Source organism: Scylla paramamosain, chromosome 17 (assembly GCF_035594125.1).
Source record: "Scylla paramamosain isolate STU-SP2022 chromosome 17, ASM3559412v1, whole genome shotgun sequence".
NCBI classification, from domain to species: domain Eukaryota; kingdom Metazoa; phylum Arthropoda; class Malacostraca; order Decapoda; family Portunidae; genus Scylla; species Scylla paramamosain.
Genome location: NC_087167.1, coordinates 3,680,555 through 3,704,709, shown reverse-complemented (window position 1 = coordinate 3,704,709; position 24,155 = coordinate 3,680,555). Strand labels below are relative to the sequence as shown.

General features: G+C 39.0%; 1 protein-coding gene and 1 non-coding gene across 2 annotated transcripts; one reads left to right on the top strand and one right to left on the bottom strand.

The window, feature by feature from the left end:
* Positions 1-1,662: 1,662 nt before the first annotated feature.
* Positions 1,663-22,997, bottom strand: LOC135108331 (mediator of RNA polymerase II transcription subunit 1-like). Its single transcript, XM_064019189.1, has 8 exons — positions 22,970-22,997; positions 18,184-18,338; positions 16,358-16,518; positions 14,713-16,146; positions 11,543-11,664; positions 11,305-11,438; positions 8,938-9,760; positions 1,663-6,862 (listed from the first exon to the last, which is right to left on the bottom strand). Exons 2-7 carry the CDS (start codon positions 18,320-18,322, stop codon positions 9,600-9,602), a joined length of 2,151 nt encoding a protein of 716 aa, XP_063875259.1. The 5' UTR covers positions 18,323-18,338; positions 22,970-22,997; the 3' UTR covers positions 1,663-6,862; positions 8,938-9,599.
* Positions 22,998-23,388: 391 nt separating this feature from the next.
* Positions 23,389-23,460, top strand: Trnad-guc (transfer RNA aspartic acid (anticodon GUC)). The gene has a single exon. It is a non-coding gene; the product is annotated as a tRNA-Asp (tRNA).
* Positions 23,461-24,155: the final 695 nt, after the last annotated feature.

The following is a 24,155-nucleotide window of genomic DNA, read 5'->3' as shown; positions in this document are numbered from 1 at the left end:
TGATGGTGTTAAGTTTGTGTACAAGTACAAGGTTATAGGAATATATATATATATATATATATATATATATATATATATATATATATATATATATATATATATATATATATATATATATATATATATATATATATATATACATATATACACACACACACTAAAAGTGTGTTGCTGCAGAATGTGTGTGTGGAGTGTGATGATGCAACACATTTGGATAGGAGGGAAATGTGAAAAGTTTTATAGCAGTTCTTGTTTTTTTACCTGTACTTGTAATTTCCAGATGTATCCCTTTCCCTTTATCCTTGTTGGTGTGTGAGGTGGGTGCTATTAATGGATTCCCCCACACATCTCAGAGCCTCTCAACTTAAGGACCAATGATAATACAGCTCACCAGTGATTGGTTGGAGCTGCTGCTGGGCTTTCTCCCATGCAGTGTTCAAGACACCAGCACAGTACTACTAGATATTCTGGGGCAGAGTGCCAGATGTTGTCATATGGACAGCAAAAAGTTTTTAACAATGTGTTGTTGACAAATTGATCATCATATATAATGTGGTTTGTGTGTCCTTGGATTACTACAGCTCCAGTGGACTGCATTTTATTCAAATTTGTTGTTATTGTGTAGTTTGGTTGCAGTCCCAATCTTTTTATTCTTTAATACTTTACATAACAAAACAAATGGATCTTGTCTGTATAGCTTTGTGGCAGACAGATTTGTTTTGTCAAGGCATGCACTCTCTGGTGGAATTTTGTCTTAGCACTATAAGATTGATGTAGATATGTTGTTGCATGTTGCAAACAGCAGAGGTGTAGTCCTCTATGAAACATGAAGTTGTAAAATTTTCTCAGTAGTTAATCAGACATGAACACTTTATACTGGATATATAATATGTTTAGCTGAAGTAACAGTTTATTATGAAAATATATGAAGTGAACATATAATATGTTCTCAGTCAAGAATTTCATGCAGTTTTGTGTAATTAGGTATTCCTGTGAATGCGACTTTCCTACATGAATCAAGTAATACAAGACTAGGGCAACATTATGTTCATAACATTGATAGCACATGATAAAGTCACCATGTGTATCAGAGAAGACTGTAAATGTGACTCTAACATTATTTCAGTCACAGTCTTTTTAAATATTTGCATCATGTTTAGACTGACTAACATTATTTCAGTCACAGTCTTTTTAAATATTTGCATCATGTTTAGACATTTTTTAGAGCTTACAACCTACATAAGAACCCAAGATGTGTCAAGTATGCCACTCCATCAGACCAGTGTGTCCTGTTGGTGGGAGCAGTGGTTGGAAAGCAAGACTTTGTGACATGGATTTGTATATATGTTATCTTGTATGTATAGCAAATAGGTATTCATGAAAGGGCAAAATTTTCTAGAATATATGAAGCAGTACTTCCATTAGCACATTATACCAAAGCACAGCATACTTGAACTTCTGCTTTATTACAAGCTTAATGCCATGTTCTTCATTACAAGTAGGATTCAGTCAGGTTGGAGTGCCAAATATTGGTATTAGAGCTAGCAGAGAATAAATGCACTATGCTCCAATTATCTGGCTGTGCTCAACACAGCAGTGTTTTAGGGGTAGTTCACATTAAACCTCACTGGATTCTATTTCTTTAATGATGAAAGAAAAATGTTGAAAGGCTCACATTTTATTGAGATTTGCACATGGGATTAGGTTAAATTATTTCATGTTTGATCAACAGGTAATGAGCAGCAGGCTCTCTAGATCTTACATGTATTTGGAGATTCAATCACACTCATCCATCATTTCTTAAACCTGAACATGGTAAAGTAGTACATAATTAAATAATAATAATAATAATAATAATAATAATAAAAAGACTTTCCTAAGGGATGGGTATGCAGAACAGAGAACATTATAAATACAAGACCAATCAAATCTATTTAATCATCATTACTATTATCTGTAATGCCTCACATATATAGGAAATTATTTGACCCATCTAGACAATGAAGTGTATGGTTCACAGAATATCCTGTCCATGTGTGACACTCATCATGCCACATCAAACTCTCTCTCATTATACTTTGCCACTCTAATAGGGATTCCACACACTTCTTGAAGATTATGTCCTCATCCTTTCTATCAACACGCTAAACATTTTGATGAGCCATATTAGTCACATAGAAAAGTATCCTTACTCTCATGAATAGTGAACTTCACAAACTTTAGAGTGATTTGATTAATTTTAGCATAGTCGGCAAACTTGCTGTGAAACGTCATGAAGGGTGTGTTGCATGTCATGTCGTGATTCATTCCCTTGACTCATGGATCATGAATATGAGATACCACACTAACAATATTTTCCATATTTCTTCATCCATAGAGTCAAAATTACTTGTGTAATTTTAGTAAGTATACTTTTCTGTATGTGAAATGTGAAATAATCAAGAAAAATAATGTAAACCAACCAACCTAATTCAACCAAATTACAGGGCACAGTAAATTGAGTATGATATCAGGATGCCAAACTATCAAATAGATTGTAGTACATTTCATATCTAATAAAGATCACAGCACATGTATCCAAGGCAATGCCACATCACACACAAGCACAATGGCATTTTAGTGTAATCTTTTGAATGCATCATCATATCCATCTTTCAGTCTCTATGCAGCCTTACACATTGTGGATAACAGTGAGTGCTTCACCATGAAAATTCCTTTCCCTAGTTATTTCTTGTGGGGATGTCGGAATCTCACAGGTTTTCTTTGTTCATTCGTGTTTAAAGAGAGTACTTCACATAACACTTGGTATTGTATATATATATATATATATATATATATATATATATATATATATATATATATATATATATATATATATATATATATATATATATATATATATATACAATTAGCAACATGATGTATGTATTTCTGCTTGAAGGATTAATGCATATGTAGGTTATGTTCATGTTGACATTATTTGATCAAGAGAAAAGATGTGATGACCAGTGTGCTGTTTACATTATTGGTAATGTTACCACTATGATGAATGTGAAACCTGGCTAGCATGGCCAGGTCTATTGGGAATAAGATGTATGAGGTGTCATTGTGTGCATATGTGTATAATGAATGGAGGATGCATCTTGTGACAGTTTAGTTGGGGGATGAGGATGAAAATGTACATATATACAAGAAAAGAAATGTAACATCCTTTATGCTTGCATTGTTTCCCTGTTTAAAGATGTTTGGCCAGCTTGACTGTCATTCCTTCCAGCTGGTAGAAACTGGCGAGATTATATATATGATATTATCTTGATATGAAATGGTCCTAATTTTTCTGTTTTGAGACATGTACCTGATTTGTTATTATAAGAAGGTTCTGTTATTGAATGAATGTACATTGCAGAGTTCTTAACTTTTGATTGTTTGCACTATATGCAATATTTCATTAAATATCTAGTTTGCTCCTGTGGCATTTGGAATCATACAGTGTGAACAGTTAAGTACATTTGTGGTGCAGCAGACATGGGAATAATTTCTGGAGCAATAACTTGTGTTTGAGTTGCAATAAAATCTGCACATTTTAACAGTGGAAAACAGAATGCTTTTGTACACATGTTAAAGAAAAAGAGAAGTATCAGTCTACAGTGGTTATGGAAAATGCTACTGAATAACGTATACTGACCCATGTACGACTACAGGTTGTTTTTTGGTGAAATGGGTGTGATGTAGGTATTTACACAAGTCTAATGTATGGAACTAGTAAATTAGGCTGTGCAGTGCCACATGTATTAGCCTTCATGAGGTGTAATGTACAGAGTGCAGTGTATTACTGAACATTTGACTCCATCCAGGGGAGTGTGTGGTTCAGGGGTAGTGCCCAGGCTGTGGGTGTGAAGGTTACATGTTTACATTTAGATAATGATGAGAGGATAAGAGAGGTAGGCTGTTAGAAGGCCTCTCTGGTGAACAGGTTTTTATCATATAGGTATACATGTACAGTTGATAAGACCCCAGAGTGTGTGTTGATGATAATGACATACAGATACAGTCTGGGGAAGTAAATTCTTTATGGAAATATGCTTGCATGCAATTCAGTACCTTTTTAAGAAGTGTAGGTAAAATTGCCAATGTATACATCATTGTCCTTATCTCAAGATTCCACACTTTCACTATGTAAAGAAAAGGAGCCTGAGTATTATTTTTCTTCTCTTCACATGTTGGTAAATACTTACGTATAAATTGAGGATTTGAAATGAACTGGCTTGTGTCAACACAGAGTACCTGTTTGACTAACATATGGTTGAGAAAATCACTCACTACTATTCTATTAGCTCAGAACTCCTTCCAGCATAAAGTCCTCAATTCTTTCACAAGCTTTGTGCATTTGATTACATGTATTTAATATCCATAATCATACTGGAGCCCTTGCTGGCCACGTTAAAAATAATTCCAGAAGCATGTATCTCCTGCTGCCTATTTCTATTTTGTGCTGAGGATAAATTTGCATCTCACTGAGGAAATATCCCTGAACCCCTGATCCTCACATGCCTTATTGCTGTCAGTCATATGTTGCATAGTAGTACACAATACTTAGGAATGACTGTGTTTACCTTATCTTGTGTTCTCCTTGAGCTGCACTCTCATGAATTGGCATTGCAGTTTATCATATATGTTGGTATGTGTATGACACTCAATCTGAGTGTCATGTTGCTAGTGATGCTGAGTGGGAAGAGAAAGTGATGGGTGCTTAGTGTCACCCAGTGGCCAATGATGACTTGGTAATGGTCATTTCAGTATTAATAGTAGTATGTTCTCTCTCTCTCTCTCTCTCTCTCTCTCTCTCTCTCTCTCTCTCTCTCCTCTCTCTCTCTCTCTCTCTCTCTCTCTCTCTCTCTCTCTCTCTCTCTCTCTCTCTCTCTCTCTCTCTCACATACTAATTAATAATTTATTGGGAGGATCTGCAAGATGTGATAATGATGTGATTGTGTGTGTGTGTGTGTGTGTGTGTGTGTGTGTGTGTGTGTGTGTGTGTGTGTGTCAATACGTCAATACACTACTCACTTATAAAGCAGAGACCACAATATATTGAATGATATGACTTTGTTTTGTGTTTCATTTAATTAGCAAATACTTGATTACTTCCCTCATGAACCACTTACAACACCCAGTACAGTGTGCCAGTGAATAAGTTTACAGGTTACCTCCATGTTCTTATAAAGGAATTGTACAGTACATGTTATGGTAACTCATCCTACACCACCTTCTGTACCCAAGTGTTGATGTCATAATGAACTGGAAGTATTATTATTATTATTATTATTATTATTATTATTATTATTATTATTATTATTATTATTATTATTATTATTATTATCATTTTTTTATTTATTTATTTATTTTTTTACTTTAGTATTTTGTTCTCAATGTTGAATCAGGTGTATGGTGCTGCCATTTTTTTGCTTCATTTACTTTACAGTATATTGTAATTTGTTTTCAGCCCTTATGTAGCACAACGAATTAATGTTTTACTTTTACTCCCCCTTGTTATTATGATTTAAAACTATGTAATCTTAGTTGTCATATGATTATGCTATGGTACTGGAAGAAAAAGATGGTTTCTTCCCCTTTCTCATACAAAGCACTGACATGGACTGTGGCACACTGAAACCATGTACAACAGCGTTATGTAATCTTTTCTCCATACTGTTATCAACATTTAAAAGCACAATGTGATTCATACCTTATACAGTTGCCTGTTATTCATTCTGTAAAAAGGTATGTAAACATTTCACTCAGTTCATTTGGTGAAATGCACAAAAATGTCATACAAGTTTTCAGATTCATCATTATCAGAATGCTTAATATCTTTCCCTTCTGCCTTTGGTGGTGTGAACACAAAAGTGTCATACTAGTTTCCAGATACATTATTGTCAGGATGCTTACTCTTTCCCTTCTGCTTTTGCTGGTGTGAACACAAAAGTGTCATACAAGTTTTCAGATTCATTATTATCAAAATGCTTAATATCTTTCCCTTCTGCCTTTGGTGGTGTGAACACAAAAGTGTCATACAAGTTTCCAGATACATTATTGTCAGAACACTTACTCTCTTTCCCTTCTGCCTTTGATGGTGTGGTCACAAAAGTGTCATACGAGTTTTCAGATATATTACTGTCAGAACACTTACTCTCTTTCTTTTTTGCTTCTGGTGGCATGAACTTAAGAGTGTCATAGAATTTTTGAGATACATTATTCTCAGAACAATTACTCTGCTTTCCTTGTGCTATTGATGGCTTGTACTGTTGTTGGTTCACATTGATGGGCAGCTTAATGTACTCATATTCGTGGTCCTCATCTGAATATCCAAAAGAGTAATTAGAGTGTTGATCTACAAAGGAAGGCAATGAAGGAAGTTCAATGGTTGGAACAGGAGGTATTGGAGAACCCTCCTTATTTTGTGCGCTACTTCTCTGTGACTCTGAAGTGGGGTTGAACTGCGCATCAGTTTGGTCTTCTTCTTCTACTTGGATAGATGGCTGGACTTGTTGAGAACAATGCTTACTTGCAATAAGAATGACTTGGGAGGAAGATGAACAGCATTTAATGGGAAAATCTAATATTTTTTTAAACTTTTTCAGTATTTCACTATTTCCTTTTTGTCCTTTCTTTTGTAAATTTGGACTTAGCTTTGTGAGAATGAAGTGAACTGTAATGCCAAGCAGAATGAAGTGGATTAGCAATGTAAGCAGTGCAGTCATTGTCATAATAATATATGGAAGATTTTGTTCATCCATTTCTGTCTTGTCCACCCCACTAGATTCTTTTGTACTGTTAAGAATGGTGTTCAAATTGGAGGGATATTCTGCAAAAGAAAAAAAAAATATTGTATAAGAATCAAACAATGCCCTTGAGAAGTCACTCCTTCAGCTTATATTTACATAACACTGAATATTTCTTACTGATACTCTCATAAGCTGTATTACATATTTATTCATCATAATTATTTTTCTCTTGTTTTGATATCAATACCTTCCATTTTCAGAGCCCTCTTTGAAGAGAAGCAGTCTGGGTGGGGGAGGGAGGATATGGATAAGGTGAAAAATGTAATCTTGTGTTAAAAGAAACTATAAGTATAACTACAACACCTGGCAACATGATGATGGAGTTCTGCATAGATATTCACCATATCAGTGGAGTTAAGACCCATACCCATGTTTGTTTTCATCTTAGAAAATGGTATTCAAGAAGTTTTTGTGTTGTGATAAAAAAAAAATGCACATGTTTTTGGCAAGGTTTTTCTAAACTACTGGCATCTCATCTTCCCAGAATATCACAGGGATTCTTTCTCTGGGTCAAACACTGGATGCTTAATTCTTGGAGAGGTGTACCCATCTGCTTGTATTTGTATGTAGAGAGTGTACAAAATTGTCTCATTCATTGAGAAGAGGTGACTGGTGTAAAAGAGAACTAAAAAAAAAAAAAAAAAAAAAAAAAAAAAAAAAGAAAAAGGAAAAAAACATTTCAGCAAGCAGACTGTCACCACCATGATTTAGGTATTCATATTATAAGCCAGTGGTAAGAAAGGGACATTGTGCACTGGCCATTGTGGTTGTAATTTTTTCGTGGGAAACTAAATATCTCGCTTGCAAGCAGGAATAGGCATTTGTTAGCCAGTTTCCAAAATCATGACAAGAAATGAAGCCAAAAGTGTATTTCATAATGCACAACTCTCAATATTTCATCACTGAAAGAATAACTTGCAGCCAACCATCAGCAACACCACCGATAGGGGCTGATAAATTTTAAATGCAGACTGCTTGAAAGTCTGTTTAATTGTTGAAAGAATTACTCATTTTGACAAGCAAGCCTGTTTTGACCTAACAAGGTAGTGATACACCTGTCTCCTTGCAATGCAGTTCTTAGTTCCTCTTATGAGGACATGTGTGATCCCAGTGCCCACATCCTTGTCATCATCTTCACTGTCCCACCCTTCCAGATATTCCTCTATCCATTCTTCTACTTCCCTTCTCACTTTCACCTTTCCACTTAATCTCCCTATCCTCCTAAGTACACCCCTCTCTCTCTCTCTCTCTCTCTCTCTCTCTCTCTCTCTCTCTCTCTCTCTCTCTCTCTCTCTCTCTCTCTCTCTCTCATCCCTCCAGTTCTGTTATCCCTTCCATTTTTCCAGACCTCTCCCATCCTTCCAATTTTTTTTTTCTCTTTCATTGTTCTTGATCTCTCCTGTCCTTCCAGTTTTATCCTTCTTTCAAATTTCCAGGTTTTTCCATTCTATCCTTCCAGTCCTCTTCTCTCCTTCCAGATATTCCCCTCTTGTACCCTCTTTTCAGTTCTCTTCACTATAACTCTTCCAGATAACTCCCACCTTTCCATTTATCCTCTACTCCAGGGGTTCTCGACCTTTTGCAAACTGGTCTTCCCCAAAGTTGGTTCAATGCAGTTGGGGCCCCCCTTCCTGTGCCACCCACTCGATCCCCTCCCCAACTATGCCACCATATATAGATAGAATCAGATAGATAGGTAGATAGCCCTTGCTGCATCTCCTTTGTACTAATAGCCAGTGAGTCCGTGATTTTCCGTGATTTTTTCCCCTCCTATCCTTTCCCCCCCCGAAAACAACTGCTCAACTCTACCCTTCCAAATGCTCTCTTCTCTCTTACATCCCTCTGGATTCCTTCTTCCCTTCCAGATTTCTCTCTTCTGACAGTTTCCACATCAATCATTCAAGAGATGCCCTTCCACTCTTCCCTTTCTTCACTCTTACACTTTTTTTTTTTGTCTCCCATCCATCCAGATTTTGCCCCTCCAGATTTCTCTCTATCCCACCCTCTTCATTTCTTACTCCGATCCTTCTTTCTCTACCACCCAGATGATTTTATTTCTCACCATGCAGTCTCTCTCCCATATGCTGTTCCTTACCTTCAGAGGGGGTTACGGTAGGTAATCGCATGCCTGGCCGCCTCTGTATAGAAGAGCCGTCCACTCTCACCCTTGACTGCACCATTAGTGGTGCTACTGGCAAGACGTGGGATGCCGATGAGATGATGTACAGGATGTGATGGAGTGGCGTCGCTCACTTTTTTTTTATTTTTTTTTTACTCGCGCTGCCTATGACTAATTAACCATAAAATAGTAAGTTACTGTATTAGTTCAATGTGGTGTAGGGAGGAAGGACAAAAAAACCGTGTTATTTAATCTTTATTATTATTATTATTATTATTATTTTATTATTATTATTATTATTACAACTGAACAACATTTAACATTGAGCTTCGGTCCCAGTATTTCACCACACACACACACACACACACACACAATCTAAACCTACGTTGATAATAATGATAACTGATTAACAGTAGTAGTAGTAGTAGTAGTAGTAGTAGTAGTAGATTACTTGTTATTGTTGTAGTAGTAGTAGTAGTAGTAGTAGTGGTAATAATAATAATAATAATAATAATAATGATAATAATAATGACTGACAATAATACTCTTCAGTAAGGCAAAAAAAAAAAAAAAATACCAAGAAAACACTCTCTCTCTCTCTCTCTCTCTCTCTCTCTCTCTCTCTCTCTCTCTCTCTCTCATTCGTCGTTCATAATGTAAACACGTGGCTGAGAGAAGATCCGCAAGCCCTCTTCAATCTGAGTAAGCTTCTCCTCCAGGGTAAGACGCACTTTTTTTATTCTCAGGGTGTCTTGGGCCACGGGCAGACTTGACAGCTCCCGTAGAACCTGGGTTTGGCCTGCGGGAGGAGGATAGGGAAGGAAGGGTAAGCTACGTAGGATGAGAGAGAGAGAGTTGCAAGGGCGAAGCATGACAGGTTATAGTGATTATGGTGGTGATGGTGCTAGTGATAACGATGCTTGTAGATGCACAGGGGTTGGTAATGGGTGGTGGTGGTGGTGATGGTGGTGGTGGCGGTGGCGAAGACGAGACACGAAACGAGAGAGAGAGAGAGAGAGAGAGAGAGAGAGAGAGAGTGCATAATTTCAATGTAAGTAGTCATACCATACAGAAACGAGAATAGTGAGGGCAAACTTGCGTAATAATGTGACCTAATAAGAAACGTGACGGGGATGGTGTGAATAGGAAATGTGATATGAATTTGTCTATTGATTTATCTTTTTTATTTTATTTTTTTTTTATTTTCGAATGGAACGTTATAACATTAGCAAGATGATGGAATGATTTGTTAGGTGGGAGTGTTTTACGTATTTCGTTTTTCTTTTCCTGTACTCCTGATATTCGCCATTTTCTTGAGTTCAGCCTAGGTACATTTTTTGTACCAAGTTCAATTAAAACACTGCAATAAAACTACGTTTTCCCATGATGCTTTACGTATATGATGCCATCTCTAGCGTTTTCATTATTATTTTCTTATTCACTTGTCATATTGATGTTTGTGAAATTTCTTTCTGAAAACAATTTTTGAGCCATACCACTGCCATACGGTAATTCCACACTCAAACAGTACACACTAAAAACTAGAAGACACCCCGAGAGAGTAAACTTGGCCCTGAAGCGAAACTGCAAGGGAGAGAATCGCTTGCAGGAAATGTGGGGAGATTGACAAAATCTGGACTCCGCTCTTCGAATCCGCTTCATGATGTAGTCCAGCGTTTCTTTGTTCAAACAACGTTGCGGCATTGCCACAAAAAAAATAATAAATAAGTACAATAAATAAATAAGTAAACAAATAGACAAATAATATTAACAAATATATATTAATGGATTTCAGCGATTTTTTCTAATTATTAGATGTTTATTTGTTTATTTATTTGTTGTACTTATTCATTTTTGTGGCAATGCCGCTTGAACACACACACACACACACACACACACACACACACACACACACATATATATATATATATATATATATATATATATATATATATATATATATATATATATATATATATATATATATATATATACTCTTATATTTATGGCAAGACAAGCATACAAAGATAAACAGTAGTGAGTAAAGGTAGTAACGGATGTAACCATCTTTGTTGGGGATCAACGGAAACTTAACTTTTATCAAACATGATCGAAGCTAATTGGGTTGAAAATGAAAACTATACGATTTGCATTTAAGTAAAATGTATACCCTGAATAAACAAATAAATAAATTAAATAAAAAAAAAAAAAAATAAAGTACAAGTATTTCTTTAATTGCAAGTGGATTTTGACTCCGAAAGAGGACGTCTGATATATATATATATATGTCTGATATTCATGAAGGTAGGAATGGAAAGAAAGATGACGTCGACGGTGACTCACTCTTATGCAGCAGGTGAAGGGTGTTGAGACGCTCGTGGTCGGGCAGCGGCTGGTGGCCCGGGGGACAGTCCGGGTCCACGGCGAGGGCCAGCTCCTCCTGACGACGCTTCTCCTCTTTCCGGATTTGCAAGTATCTGAAAGAGAGAGAGAGCGAGAGAGAACGTGCAGTGATTTTCATGTACTGAAAAAGAAAATATTATATACACAAAGTACATGATGGTCACACACACACACACACCTTGGTATTTTGCCTATCTGGTAGGAAGGCGGAGGCTCTCCTGGAGTGTGAGCTACGTTCTTCAGGGACTGAGATCTCCGCAGGGGGTCACCACGGGTTCTCCTGGGCTGCTGCTGTTCTCTCTGAGGGACAGAACCAAACGTGAGGAGCGTCACGTATGCGGAAATCGCATACGCGGTGTCTCCAAGCGGTCACCCATCCAAGCACCAGACAATCCCAGCTTTGCTTAACCTCACTGATAGGAAGCGAACCGCTGCATTCAACGGAACACAAACCCTCAGGCTCCTTTGGGGGAATATCAATAACTTCCAATAGACTGCCTGTTAATGGTAGTTGAGATTAAACGTATTGGAGGATGCGGTGCTAAATGTTATTCACTAGGTTTATATTCTCTCTCTCTCTCTCTATATTTCCTTGCATATGTTCTTTAGAGAGAGCGGATGCACTACCTACAACTATGAACATTGAGATAAACAACACGAGTATATCACGCTGGGCTAAGCTGTTGTAGAAGGGCGGCGCATATGCCACACTCTAACATTTATGTGTGTGTGTGTGTGTGTGTGTGTGTGTGTGTGTGTTAAGGAGTAGGGTTCGCATTTTGAAAGACGTTTGACTCTCATCTGTTTTCAAAGTCCACTGAGATGATAAACGATTATACTTTTTTTATTTCTTTTTTCTTTATAAGTAGCGAAGCAGAGGAAGATGACGCTATCAGTGTAATGTCATGCCCCTTAACCTTTACCAGGAGTATCACCACATGGTCCACCACGGCGCCGCGACATTATGCCCTCTTTTGGACCTCTTGTGGCTGGCTACTCCCGCCTCCCGCCCGATGTCGTTGGATCAGGGACCGTACACATTCCTTGAGGTTTCAACGTCTACCTTCGACTGATTTTTTAACAGGCTGTGGTCTGACAGAATAGATTAAGGTTTTTTGAGGGTATCTTTCATGATTCTGAATGCATTGTTTTCACCTTAATTGTAATAGTTACTATATTATTTATTTATTGGTTTATTCGTTATTATTATTATTATTATTATTATTATTATCATCATCATCATCATTGTTGTTGCTATTTTCATTTATTCATTTATCATATTTATTAACTTTACTTATTTATTTATTTATTTATTTTTGGCATGTGGAGGCTAACAACGACCCTCTTTAATGTACAGAAATGATGATGGTGATGATGATAATGTATTTGACAATTCCGCACCATCAACGACAACCCGACAAATCATCTCCGTGGTTGGAAACGATTCTAATGAGAACCCTACATGAGCCAGAATATGGCTGCTGCAGTACATCATGTAAACCTTTCCGCCTTCACTCTCAAGCTGCAAGGAACGATCACTGCCATACATTTCCGAATAACTTCTACAATTTACTTATTAATTTATTATTTCTATTACCGTATCATTATTTTCTTTCTAAGCGACAATTAAGGTTCTCCAGGACGTTGTGTTGTGACGTCATTGTTGGACGGTGTATGGAAACGGAATCCGTAAAAACAGAAAAGTGTGAATTGGACCTTAATGTTAATTCATGTGTACGTGCACTGAGCAAGAAAAGATGAAACTATCTATTGAATTCATACGATCTTAGTGGCTGGGAGGACAGTGCAACATGTGTGATTCTGTGGCCACACCCTCAAACGTCTCGGTGTCCCACCCAAACAACTCTTACATTAACAAGCTTTTCCCCGCGACTCGTTTGAACATTGTTTCCGAGTGTGGTGGCTCGGTTATCTTCGTCACTCTGGTTAGCTCTTTTCCTTGACTTTCCATTCATTCCCCTCTCTCTGTTCGAGAATAAATATTTTACTGTTAATCTTGCTCTGTTTTATTAAGGCAAATGCTTGTTCTCTTCTTGATTTGGTTGATCAAGTCATTAATAAACAAACTAATTAACTAAATAAGCAAGCAACTAACTAAACGACTAACTTACCTACTAATTAAAGAATGAATTAGCAAGCTAACGAACAAATTGACTAATTGCCTATCTAACTAGTTAACTAAATAAGTAACTAACAATGTATCTAATGAAAAAACAATAGTTATACTGATGGAGGCATGCATGAACAAGCTGGTGAAATACTTAAAGAAATATACGTTTTGCGTAGCTGGCAGCGCTGAGGAGTGTTTGCTGTGACCAGTATGTAAGACGGATGCTCGCCAACGGATGTCGTGATATGATACAGAGATACTCCACTGTCGCCCTTATTGTAGGATGCCTCATGGCTCAGATCGTCTTCTTTCTTTTACGGCGTTAAATATATGACATCCGGATCCGTGTTTGTAACGCCACATGCTTTCATAAGAACTATTTTTCAAAGGTCACAGAGATGATTAGTCGAGTCAACTTAAGAATGTTTTCCCATTGATGCAAAACTGTTGTCAATATTTATCACTAGAATCATGGGATCACCTTTAAAAATGTAATAACTTCCAGTACCACCAATTAAAAGTTGTCGACATAAGGTGCAGGAATGCTTAAGTACATAAAGTTGTCGACATAAGGTGCCGGAATGTTTAAGTATATAAAGTTGTCGACATAAGGTGCCGGAATGTTTAAGTGTATGGTCTTTGGTTTTATACTACTACATTAAACCACAGGAATAATTTACACATCTCTACTACAGCGGACAGATTAATCATTGAAGCAGTGCGTGCAATATGTTTGAAAAGACTCTTAAAACATGTGCTGGTTGTGACCGCGTCACCTCTTACGTATCATGAATTGATTTGAATCAAGTGCACGAGTTTCGGGCACCAAACCAGTAACTGACCGTGTGGCATTAAAGGTTTTTATAGATGAGTATATGATGAATAATTTGAAGCATGAAACAAACAAACAAGCGTAGTATTATATATGGAGAAGGTTTAAGAATTGCCAAGAAAGTCTTCTTACTCAGTATGTAATGGAAGAATAATTTGAAGGGCACGACACCTGCTAAGAAAGTCGTGTCCTACATGACGCTAACAAAATGATGACCCTTTCTCTCTGTAGCACGTCCGTTTGCTACCAACCCAAACAACACGTAACCAAGTTTATTTGCTGAAATGCAATAGTTATTGATGTGAGGATCCTATAACATAATCCTTCCTTTCCTCAGATGAAGTCTCGTTCTCGTCAACTGCACATCTCATGAATCAACCCTCACCTTCAAGCGTCGTGGAGAGTGAGTTGTGGTGGTGACAGCGGCGGTGGCGCCGTCATCCTCGCCTATGTTTTGGACAGGTGTGGATGTCGCCACTGCCTGTGCACGGTGCGCGTCATCCGTCTCATCCAAGCCACCAGGATCGTCAATTTTTCTGTCTTCTGTGCCGGTAATTTTCTCGCCCATAGTACCATCGGTCTGGCCACCAGGCGGCTCGCTGTGCTGGATGGCTTCCACAGCGTCTGGGTGAACTGCCGCATTCTCCGCGTCCGCGCCACTGTTTTGGGGAAAGTCTAGGTCATTGTACGAGTCCCAGTCATTCTGGTTGGGATCCTTTGCGCCATGGTTTCCTCCTGCTGTGGTGCTTTGACTGTCTGGACGAATCGCCAATTTGAGGTCCTCTCGGGTGGCGCGGCGGGGAGACTCGTTATCTACGTGGCCCCCAGGGTAAAAGTCACAACTAGAGGACAAAGTGGAGTTGAGATTCGTGTCCTCCGAAAAGGAGGCCGCATCCCCCGCGTCTTGCTTGGCGTTGCTCCATAGGCTGCCGTGACGGGAAGGTGGACGGGTGCCAGAAGGCTGTATGTCAGGGGAGGCTCGCCCCAGCTCGCTCTTGGCCCTCATCAAGGTGCGTTTTCCTCTCAACTCATCTTTACTTATTGATTCCGTCATGACATTACCCTTGACCCCAACCACTTGTCTTCCAGAAACGCCTTTCCCCTCACCAGTGTCCTGAAGCGAGCGGCCACTCTTGGAGATCATTCTGGAAGATCTTACGGGTTGTGGGGAGGAGAAGGAGGAAGACGGGGATGGGGAGGAGGATCGGTGGTGGAACTTTTTCAAGGCTTTTAGTTCACCTGGGGCACCTGCCTTGGATTTCCTCTCAGCGCTGCCTTCCCGCCGCCTAGCCTGGGTGCTGCGATCAAAGCTGTACGCACGAACCATTCTTGGAGGGGTTGCAGCCCTCGCCTGACCTCCCCTCGACCGGGTGGAGTCCTCACCACTGCCTGCATCACCTGATGAGCTGTTGATTCTCTCGACTGCATCCAACAGCTGACGGTGCTGGTTCTCAATGGTCCGGTAGTGCTGGTGGTAGTCCATCTCGCACGCCGGCCGCTGACTGCTGATGCGGGACACCAGATTCTCCATTCGCAGCCTCCTCATTTCCCTGGTAAGACCGGCATCGGGGAGGAGGGGATGTTGGTCTGACTCAGGGGGCGGCAGTGGACTGGTGGATAGAGGCCTGAGCAACACGGGACTCTGCGGACGTGAGGATGTGTTGGTGCCCCATCCCTGTGGTGGATAGCGGGGGTGTGTTGGGGGCGGTGGGTCGGGTGGATCCTCTGAGAGAGAGTAGTAGTCCGAGTGGGCACTGTCACCACGCCCCGCCCCACCCTCACCAGTCTTCACCAGGGAGGCATCAGCAGGACCATCTGTCTGCAGGGCAAAGTCTAATAATCCTCCAGCAGGACTGGCAAGCGGTAGTAGGGAGGAGGGATGATAATCGTGACGGGGATCGTGACAGTGGTGATAATGGCAGAGGAGAAACAAGATGGAAGGTAAAAAAAATAGAAGGAAAAAAAAAAAAAAAAAAAAAAAGCGATACATTAGAATAACTGAAGCTCTATTCTTTCATGAGCTTGCTTACCTTGCTTAGGGTGGAGGCGGTAGTGGAGGCAGAACTCACGCGAGTGGTGGCTCGCAGCGGCTGGTGGCGGCGGCTGGGCTGCTCCCTGTCCCGGCACTTGGCTTGGATCTCCCGCAGCCGCCTCACGTTTTCCTGCAGGAAGGAACTCTGGCTGCGACTTGCTGGAAGAAAAGAAAAGAAAAAAAAAAAAAAAAAAAAAGAAATAAAGAAAGAAAAAAAAAATGTGGAGTGGAGTGAGGGAACGCAAGGGAAGATAAACCTGCAAATTTAAACTACTACAATTTTTACGTCCCGTTTTGCTAGCTTATCTTACTACAACTGAAACAGTGATATACAAAATCTAGAAATGATTATGACTGCGTGGTTTGTGTTGTTATTACTGAATGGAATAAGAAATTCGATGACGACTCTCTCTCTCTCTCTCTCTCTCTCTCTCTCTCTCTCTCTCTCTCTCTCTCATCTGAACGGTACAGTACCTTAACCCACACAAGGATTTGGTTGAAGTTTATACATAATCCTATCATTAATAATAATAATAATAATAATAATAATAATAATAATATTATTATTATTATTATTATTAATTATAGGATAAAGTATGCATAAACTTCTACCTAATTCTTGTGCGGATTAGGCATTGTACCGTTCAGATGAGAGAGAGAGAGAGAGAGAGAATCGTGATCGCGGCTCACGAACCATGATTCGGATTCTCATGACTCGAGTCGCAGGTTGCGTCAAACATAGCAGCTACCACTTACCAAGATTACCCTGGAAGTGTTTTGACTAGGTGTTGGAATGGGACGCGCTTGCTACAGGTAAGAAGCACAACATGATTTGTGCTTGATATAGATTAAGGTAATGCCTCACGTGTAAACTTGGATATTGTGTCCTACATTTCAGCAATTTGGTGGAAAGATAGATTGATTTCGATAACAAAACTGTCTCTAGTCCTGTGCAACAATCATACAGTAACATACCGCTAAAGAATATTTTGCCATCCATGAAAACTGAGTTGTTATTGAAAACACAAAAGCATTTTCATCAGAGAGACAGGTGTGTCAAAATGAAAAGTAAGGTCATCTGTGTCAAAATAAAAAGTGAGGCCATCCATTCATCCTGTCAAGATGGAAAGTGGGGCCATCTGTGGTGTGATGGTGTGGCCTTACATGATAAAAAAAAAAAAAAAAAAAACTCTCTCTCTCTCTCTCTCTCTCTGTATTTATCTAGCTGTCGTTGTGTGTGTGTGTGTGTGTGTGTGTGTGTGTGTGTGTGTGTGTGTGTGTGGCAGGATTGGGTTCAAGTAAAACTGTTTGTATGGATCTAACTACTTTGGGATATCACACATACAAGTGTAATGCTGTACAGTATACCATAATTACATAGGTACAACTAAATCTAAGTAGGTTATAAGTTACATTTAATTAATAAAACACTGAAAAATGCTGGAAGTAAAATAACAGGTCATGGATATGTGGCAACACCCAGCAAATGGAAGGCCACATTATTAACTTTTCCTCCCTCGGCTGACAACCCGAAATTACCTCACATAATCCCAGATTATCTGGCATGACCTGACACCCTGCATTAGGCCACTTCTTTGGGAGGTAATCCTTTACCCTGTTGCCTTTTGTGTCTCTACCAGTCACCACACAGCTTGTGTTCTTAGTGGTTGTGGTTTAAAGAAGCGTACTTGAGATTACGTACTTGATAAATTGGGTATGAGTTCAGTTATATAGGTTAGTATAGCTACATGCCAAGCAAGTTTTTTTTTGAGCACTAGTTTACTTGCAGTGTTAGGGAATCTCCTCCCTTTCCTCATCCCTTACCTCTCTCAGTTGGATGCACAGTCACCCCTTGCACCCCGATGGTCAGGGAGCCTTGGCTGTGGCGCTCCCGAATTCTGCATCCCTCAGGAGAGAGGCCGCGTCTCATGGCAGGCAGGCTCACCCGCCCCCCCTCCCGCATGACTGGGGTCCTGTACCTTAGAGGAGAAAGTGGTTTTAGGAGTAATTTTTTAAAGGTAAGATTATGATCCTGTCTTCCTGTGCCCCACCATTATACATATAGCTACAAAGAGAGATAGGTACCTAAAGAGATGCCACAGCATATTTTGCTTTTGTAAAAATTTTGCTTTAGTAAAAATTCTGCAAAGAAATATTCAGCATTAGTATGTACATGTTTTTCTTCAAGTACCTAAGTATATATTATGAATCTGCAGCAATGTGTGTACAGTATTAGACTCTGACTGTCTCAGGTTGTTCTTTCTGTCATTATGATGATACTAGTGCAGAGTAGCACCACATCATGGGTATTGGGAAGCACTAGATATTACACCTCTTTGCAAAGCACATGATCTGCAAGTAGCCACCTGTTATGTTTAGGCCAGGTATCAGTTTATTGTTATTATATACCTAAATACTATACAGTATGCAAATAAACTCACAACTATAGTCACTGTAGGCTAAGCTGATCTAGAAGCCACAGTCCCTACCTCCTCATCCCTTTTGGTGGGGCAGCTGATTGTCACTCACAATACTATTGCCACTTCCCAGAATTTTTATATGTAAGTAAGATATTTTCACTCACATATTTGGTTAGCCTTGGCCTAGCTGATTTTGAAAAATATGTAATAATATCAGAGTATCAAATCTTCAGAAAAATTGTGGAAAGATGTTTCATATATTTGTCAGGAATTTCATCCTAGCAAGTAAAGGGAGAAGTTTTTAATAAATGTTTCAAAGAGTATTTAAACAAATGAATGAGATGTAATTGTTGTCTTATTGAATGATAATAAAGTTGTACTACCTGTGCCAAGAAGACATTATGGTGCACCATGTTGACATACCTGTCTCTTTCCTACACCATGTCTTCCAAACACTGCCAACATTGCTTGTGTAAAGCCAGCCAGCTCCACCAGACATGGGAACTTCTACACAAATGCTGCCACCATCCACATGATAAGTATTCCAATATAATTTAGTAGGATCCTATATTTTGTGGCTGGCACTTTGGTGTTTGTGTGCTGTGTACATTTTATGTGGTAATCCATCTTCATTAAAATCATGTAGTAATACCAACACATTTCTTACATACTAGGTATGATCACATCCATGTGAGTGTTGTCTCCTGTGATATGTTTCAGCAGCCACATGGATGCAACTATTCAAATAATATTTGTTATTTGTTTCCACAGGTTTTCTAAGGACCTAATACTTTGATATTATTGTTTTTGGCATTGATATTTTTGAAAATTAGCTAAGGACAAGGCATTTTGAGAATGTGATTCAAAATATCTTAAATAAAAAAACTAAAAAAAACTGGGAAGTGCAAGAGGATGAGAGTGCACCATTCTGCTGGCCCATTAAGAGCTTAACCTATGGCAACCATAGTAACTAAGCTTCATAGTCATGCAGCAGCAGCAACAACAGCAGCAGCAATGTTCTACAAATTCAGTTTATAAATATCTCAGGGACTGGATCACATAGGTTGTATTAAGGTTAAATACAATACCACACTTCCTCCTTGTCACTGCATGGCATGGGAAGACAGAGGAGAATGATTAAAAATATGGGGTTTGATTATTATCATCATACACTTTACATGTAGGTAGTAAAAATATAAATAAATAGAATAAAAAAATAAATGAATAAATCATAGAGAAGAGGAACACCCCACACATAATAAATAAATAAATAGATAATTAATAAATAAATAAATAGATAAATAAATAAATAAATAAATAAATGAATAACAGAGAAGAGGAACACCCCACACAGTGACAGAAAAAAACAGTCATGCATCATTCACTTTCACAATGAGCAGAAAGAAGACATGCTTGTAAAGTCTTGATTGGATGTGCAACTTACTTTATACATATTAAGGATTTATAACTTTGTCAGGAAAATTACTGAGGTGGAGTTGCCCAAACCTCATCACTTGTACTAGAAATGAATGAGTTACATGTTGAAAATGGTTCCCAAAATCATAGCAAGCTGTGTTTATCTGTCCTTGTGTGGTAAGTATACAATGGAATGACAATGTACGAAACTTAGTCATCACTCAGTTAACCTAGTAGTACAGTAACTCGGGATGCAATTGGATTTGAAATATAAGACAATAATTACTTCCTAAGGTTTTGTACTCTGCATGTTTGGATTGGTTGAGGACTAAATTTCAGTCCAATGAATCACCAGACATAAGCTCAAGGTGATTCATCTGATCCCACTGAGAAGAAAAAAACTCCAGATGTTATTCTCGTGTTGTATCTCTTGCATTTTTTCCTTCAGTAACTGTGTACCTATGTATATTAGTTGGTGGTATGTTCAGTGGCTAATCATTATGGATGCTGTGAATCCAGTTTTGCAGTTTACAGAGAGCCCTTCATAATGAACACCAAAATATGTCTGTTCATCCTCATGTCATCTTCTCTTGTTAAGTTTCACGCTGTGTCCTCTTTAAGTTGTTTCGTTGGTGACAAGTCTTCTTCATCCACCACTTCTTTTTTTATTATTTCTCATTTGTGCAGCATAACCATGTCTCCTCTTGTTTGTCTTTCCTCCAGCCATGGTACTATCTAATCATAAATTCTGTAATGATTGCTCCTCATAGCTCCAATTTTGAAGACTCAGTGTACCCATAGTGTTGTCTCTACTTTTATAATTTGGTAATATGCTTCTTTAACTGTCCATTCCACACCACTGCTGTACCTATATTTCAGTGGGTCTCATTAATTATCATATTTTTTCTTCTCGTGTTGTGTGTGTGTGTGTGTGTGTGTGTGTGTGTGTGTGTGTGTGTGTGTGTGTGTGTGTGTGTGTGTGTGTGTTGTATGCATAGGGGTACACTTAAAATGACAAAAGTAATTCTGTTAAGAAGGCAGGTGTGCTAATCACTTTTTTGTTTCCATGGAATTTGGGACTTTGTTTGTGGGTGAAGGTACCTCTTTTTTGTTTTAGGTGGGAATAGAGAGAGAGAGAGAGAGAGAGAGAGAGAGAGAGAGAGAGAGAGAGAGAGAGAGAGAGAGAGAGAGAGAGAGAGAGAGAGAGAGAGAGAGCAAGCAAAACTGTTTAGTTGACCTTAGTATCAAAATGGTCATGTTGGAAGTTCTATATAGAGGCTGGACTGTCACTTTGCAGACATTACAGTAAGCATGCTAATATTTCTCCTTGGGTTAAGAATATGGCTGTTAAAAGCATAATTTCCATGGAGAAATAGTGGATGCAAAATGTTCTTCTTAGCCAGAGTAATGCATGCTCAAAAGTAAACCTAATTGGCTGGAGCGGATGTTAAGGCTCCTCTTTTATTAAATAAAAGTGAGCATTAAAACCACTTAATAGTTAACTGGTGTTAAGACTTCTCAGTCAGAAAAGTGATTGTTGAGGACTCCACTTTTAATCATGAAAATTAGTGTTTACAATTTTCCCTTTTAACGCTTAAAAGTGTATGATTAGGTTCCATAAAAAAAAAAAAATAAATAAATAATAATAATAATGTTCAGGCTTCTTTTAGCCAAGAAAAGTGGCTGTTTAGTGTTCTCTTAACATAAAGTTAATGTTAAGATTCCAGCTTTAAACAGTAAAAGTGAATGTTAATATCACTTTTAGTGAGGAAAAGCATTGCTAAAACTATAGCCTTTTTAACCACAAAAAAGTGGATGGTCACTTTAGACAGGAACAAGCTTTGATACAAACACTACGCTCCCCCGAGAAGAGGGAGGATGGATGCAGCACATTTCCACAAGAGGCAAGATGGATGGGTGGCTTAACCCACCTTCGTATCAGCCTTACCCGGGCACCATCAGGTCCTCCACCTAGCAATCAAAACTGTCCTTGCACAGTGCTATTTCTAACCACTGTGCAGTCACTCACTTCCCTTAATTCACCTCATTAGTAGTAGCACTAACACCAGGCATTTTCTATGTTATCAATTATTGGTAGTTTTCTGATATCTGTGTTTTTTACTGTATCAATCTTGTATCAGTGCTACCCTATATGCGAGTATGTGCCGTGCCTTGATAGCACTTTGTGATGGAAGAAAGGCTTTAGAGCTGGATGGTTTGCTTTGTGACATCCTTCCTGATGCTGGTGGTTCACTACACATCCAGAGCAAGACAACACAAACACACCACAGTAATGCAGCTCCTTCAGACACATCCACAGTAGCATAGAGAGAGGAATTTTCCCACTATCTATGAATTCGTATGTTGCTTGAACGTTGAATGGTCTGACGGTATTCACTGGAGATTCATACAGCTGGGTACAAGATATAGGTCACTTCTTATTTCCATCCACGATCCACACACTCGTAGAATAAAGCGATGCTCGCACCTGCTCATCCATTACGTCCAGGAAGCGCACCCCGGGCTCAAGTAAGACAGAAATGACCGGATTATCGCTTGATTACCTCGGGGGGAGAACGGATGAGTAGTATATCTCTTCTCTCCTCACTGTAGCCTGGAGGGAATCACAGACGCCTTCACTGCATGTCCATCAGACTCCTTAGCTACTCATTATTTATTTATTGAGTATTCTTTCTTGCTCAGTGTCCCTTCGTCGTGGGTTTTGTGGTGTTTTGAATTGAACCTCCGCCACGCCACATTCCACCTGCTCTCACCTGTGTTTACTTGCGTGAAGTTTGTTATTGTTTGGCCGCGTTGCCAGGGTGACGGGCGGGGCGTGGAGGAGAGCGGCGCCTGGCAGGGCAGACTCAACGCTTCCTGCCACTGTCCTCTAATTAATTGCCGTCTTATTGACTGACCAGGAAGAAAGAAGGAAGCATTGAAAGATACATCGGGAGGCGAACGAGAGCATACTGGGAATGTGTAAGATGGAATGGAAGAAGGGAAAATAAAAGCAGAAAGACGGGGATGAGAGGCAGGGGAAAAATTCGACATATTTGTTAAATGTGAAGGAGAAAAGTTATTTCAATGTGAAGGATTTAATCATATGCACCTGTAATTCTCTATTCTTTTGTTTACTGTTCATGCTGTTATTTGTTCTGCGTACTTATTTCTTACTCGAAGTTTTCAGGCGTCCTCGGTAGTATAGTGGTTAGTATCCCCGCCTGTCACGCGGGAGACCGGGGTTCGATTCCCCGCCGGGGAGAGAGATATTTTTAAGGTGTCGCTGGTGGGTGTTTTCTTTTTAAAATATGCGGATTTAGATTTAGAATGAGCCAACAAGTAATGGGATGTATGTGTAGTGGAATACAAAGCCAGTATTTTGAAACCCTTTAAGTTTTCATTAGTTATCAAAAGTCATAGAGGTCAGTCAGATTGTTAATGATATTTTTCTATAATATGATGCCGAATCCTTGTTTAATTATCACCAAAACAATGTAAACACCCATGAAAACTCAATATCTTCCACTGCACACTAACTTACAAGCACAGTACTAGTCGAGACAAAGAGACACCTAAGATGTCTAAACCTTTAAGAATCCAGTCCTTTGGTATTAGCTGCACTTCATTTGACACGCTGTATGTTAGGTTATGACGACCTGTACATTAGGGACGCTGGAGTAGTAGTAGAGCGTGTAAATCTGAATGGCGCCATCTTGACCAGAGGGACGGGGTGTAAGTGGAGCAGTCGATGGCGTGGGACCGATGATTATTGAGTCTTGAGCAGTGTGTTAGGGCTAAGTGCTGGTGTTGTTGTTGCTGGTGGTGTGATTCTTATTTTTTTCTATATATATCTCTGTCTCTCTAAAAGTTGAAATATATCACAATAGTTCGAGTATGTTGTGATAATTCTGGGTATGATAAGTGTAATAGATGAATTACTGTGACTTGTGGAGATCA

Excerpts from the sequence above, each read along its gene's own strand:
- LOC135108331 (XM_064019189.1), bottom strand. The coding sequence starts at position 18,322 with ATGCGGGAGGGGGGGCGGGTGAGCCTGCCTGCCATGAGACGCGGCCTC. Across the intron at positions 16,519-18,183 it reads TGTGCATCCAACTGAGAGAG|CAAGTCGCAGCCAGAGTTCC; the intron begins GTAAGGGATGAG and ends CTTTTCTTCCAG. Across the intron at positions 16,147-16,357 it reads CCGCCTCCACCCTAAGCAAG|ACAGATGGTCCTGCTGATGC; the intron begins GTAAGCAAGCTC and ends TTTGCCCTGCAG.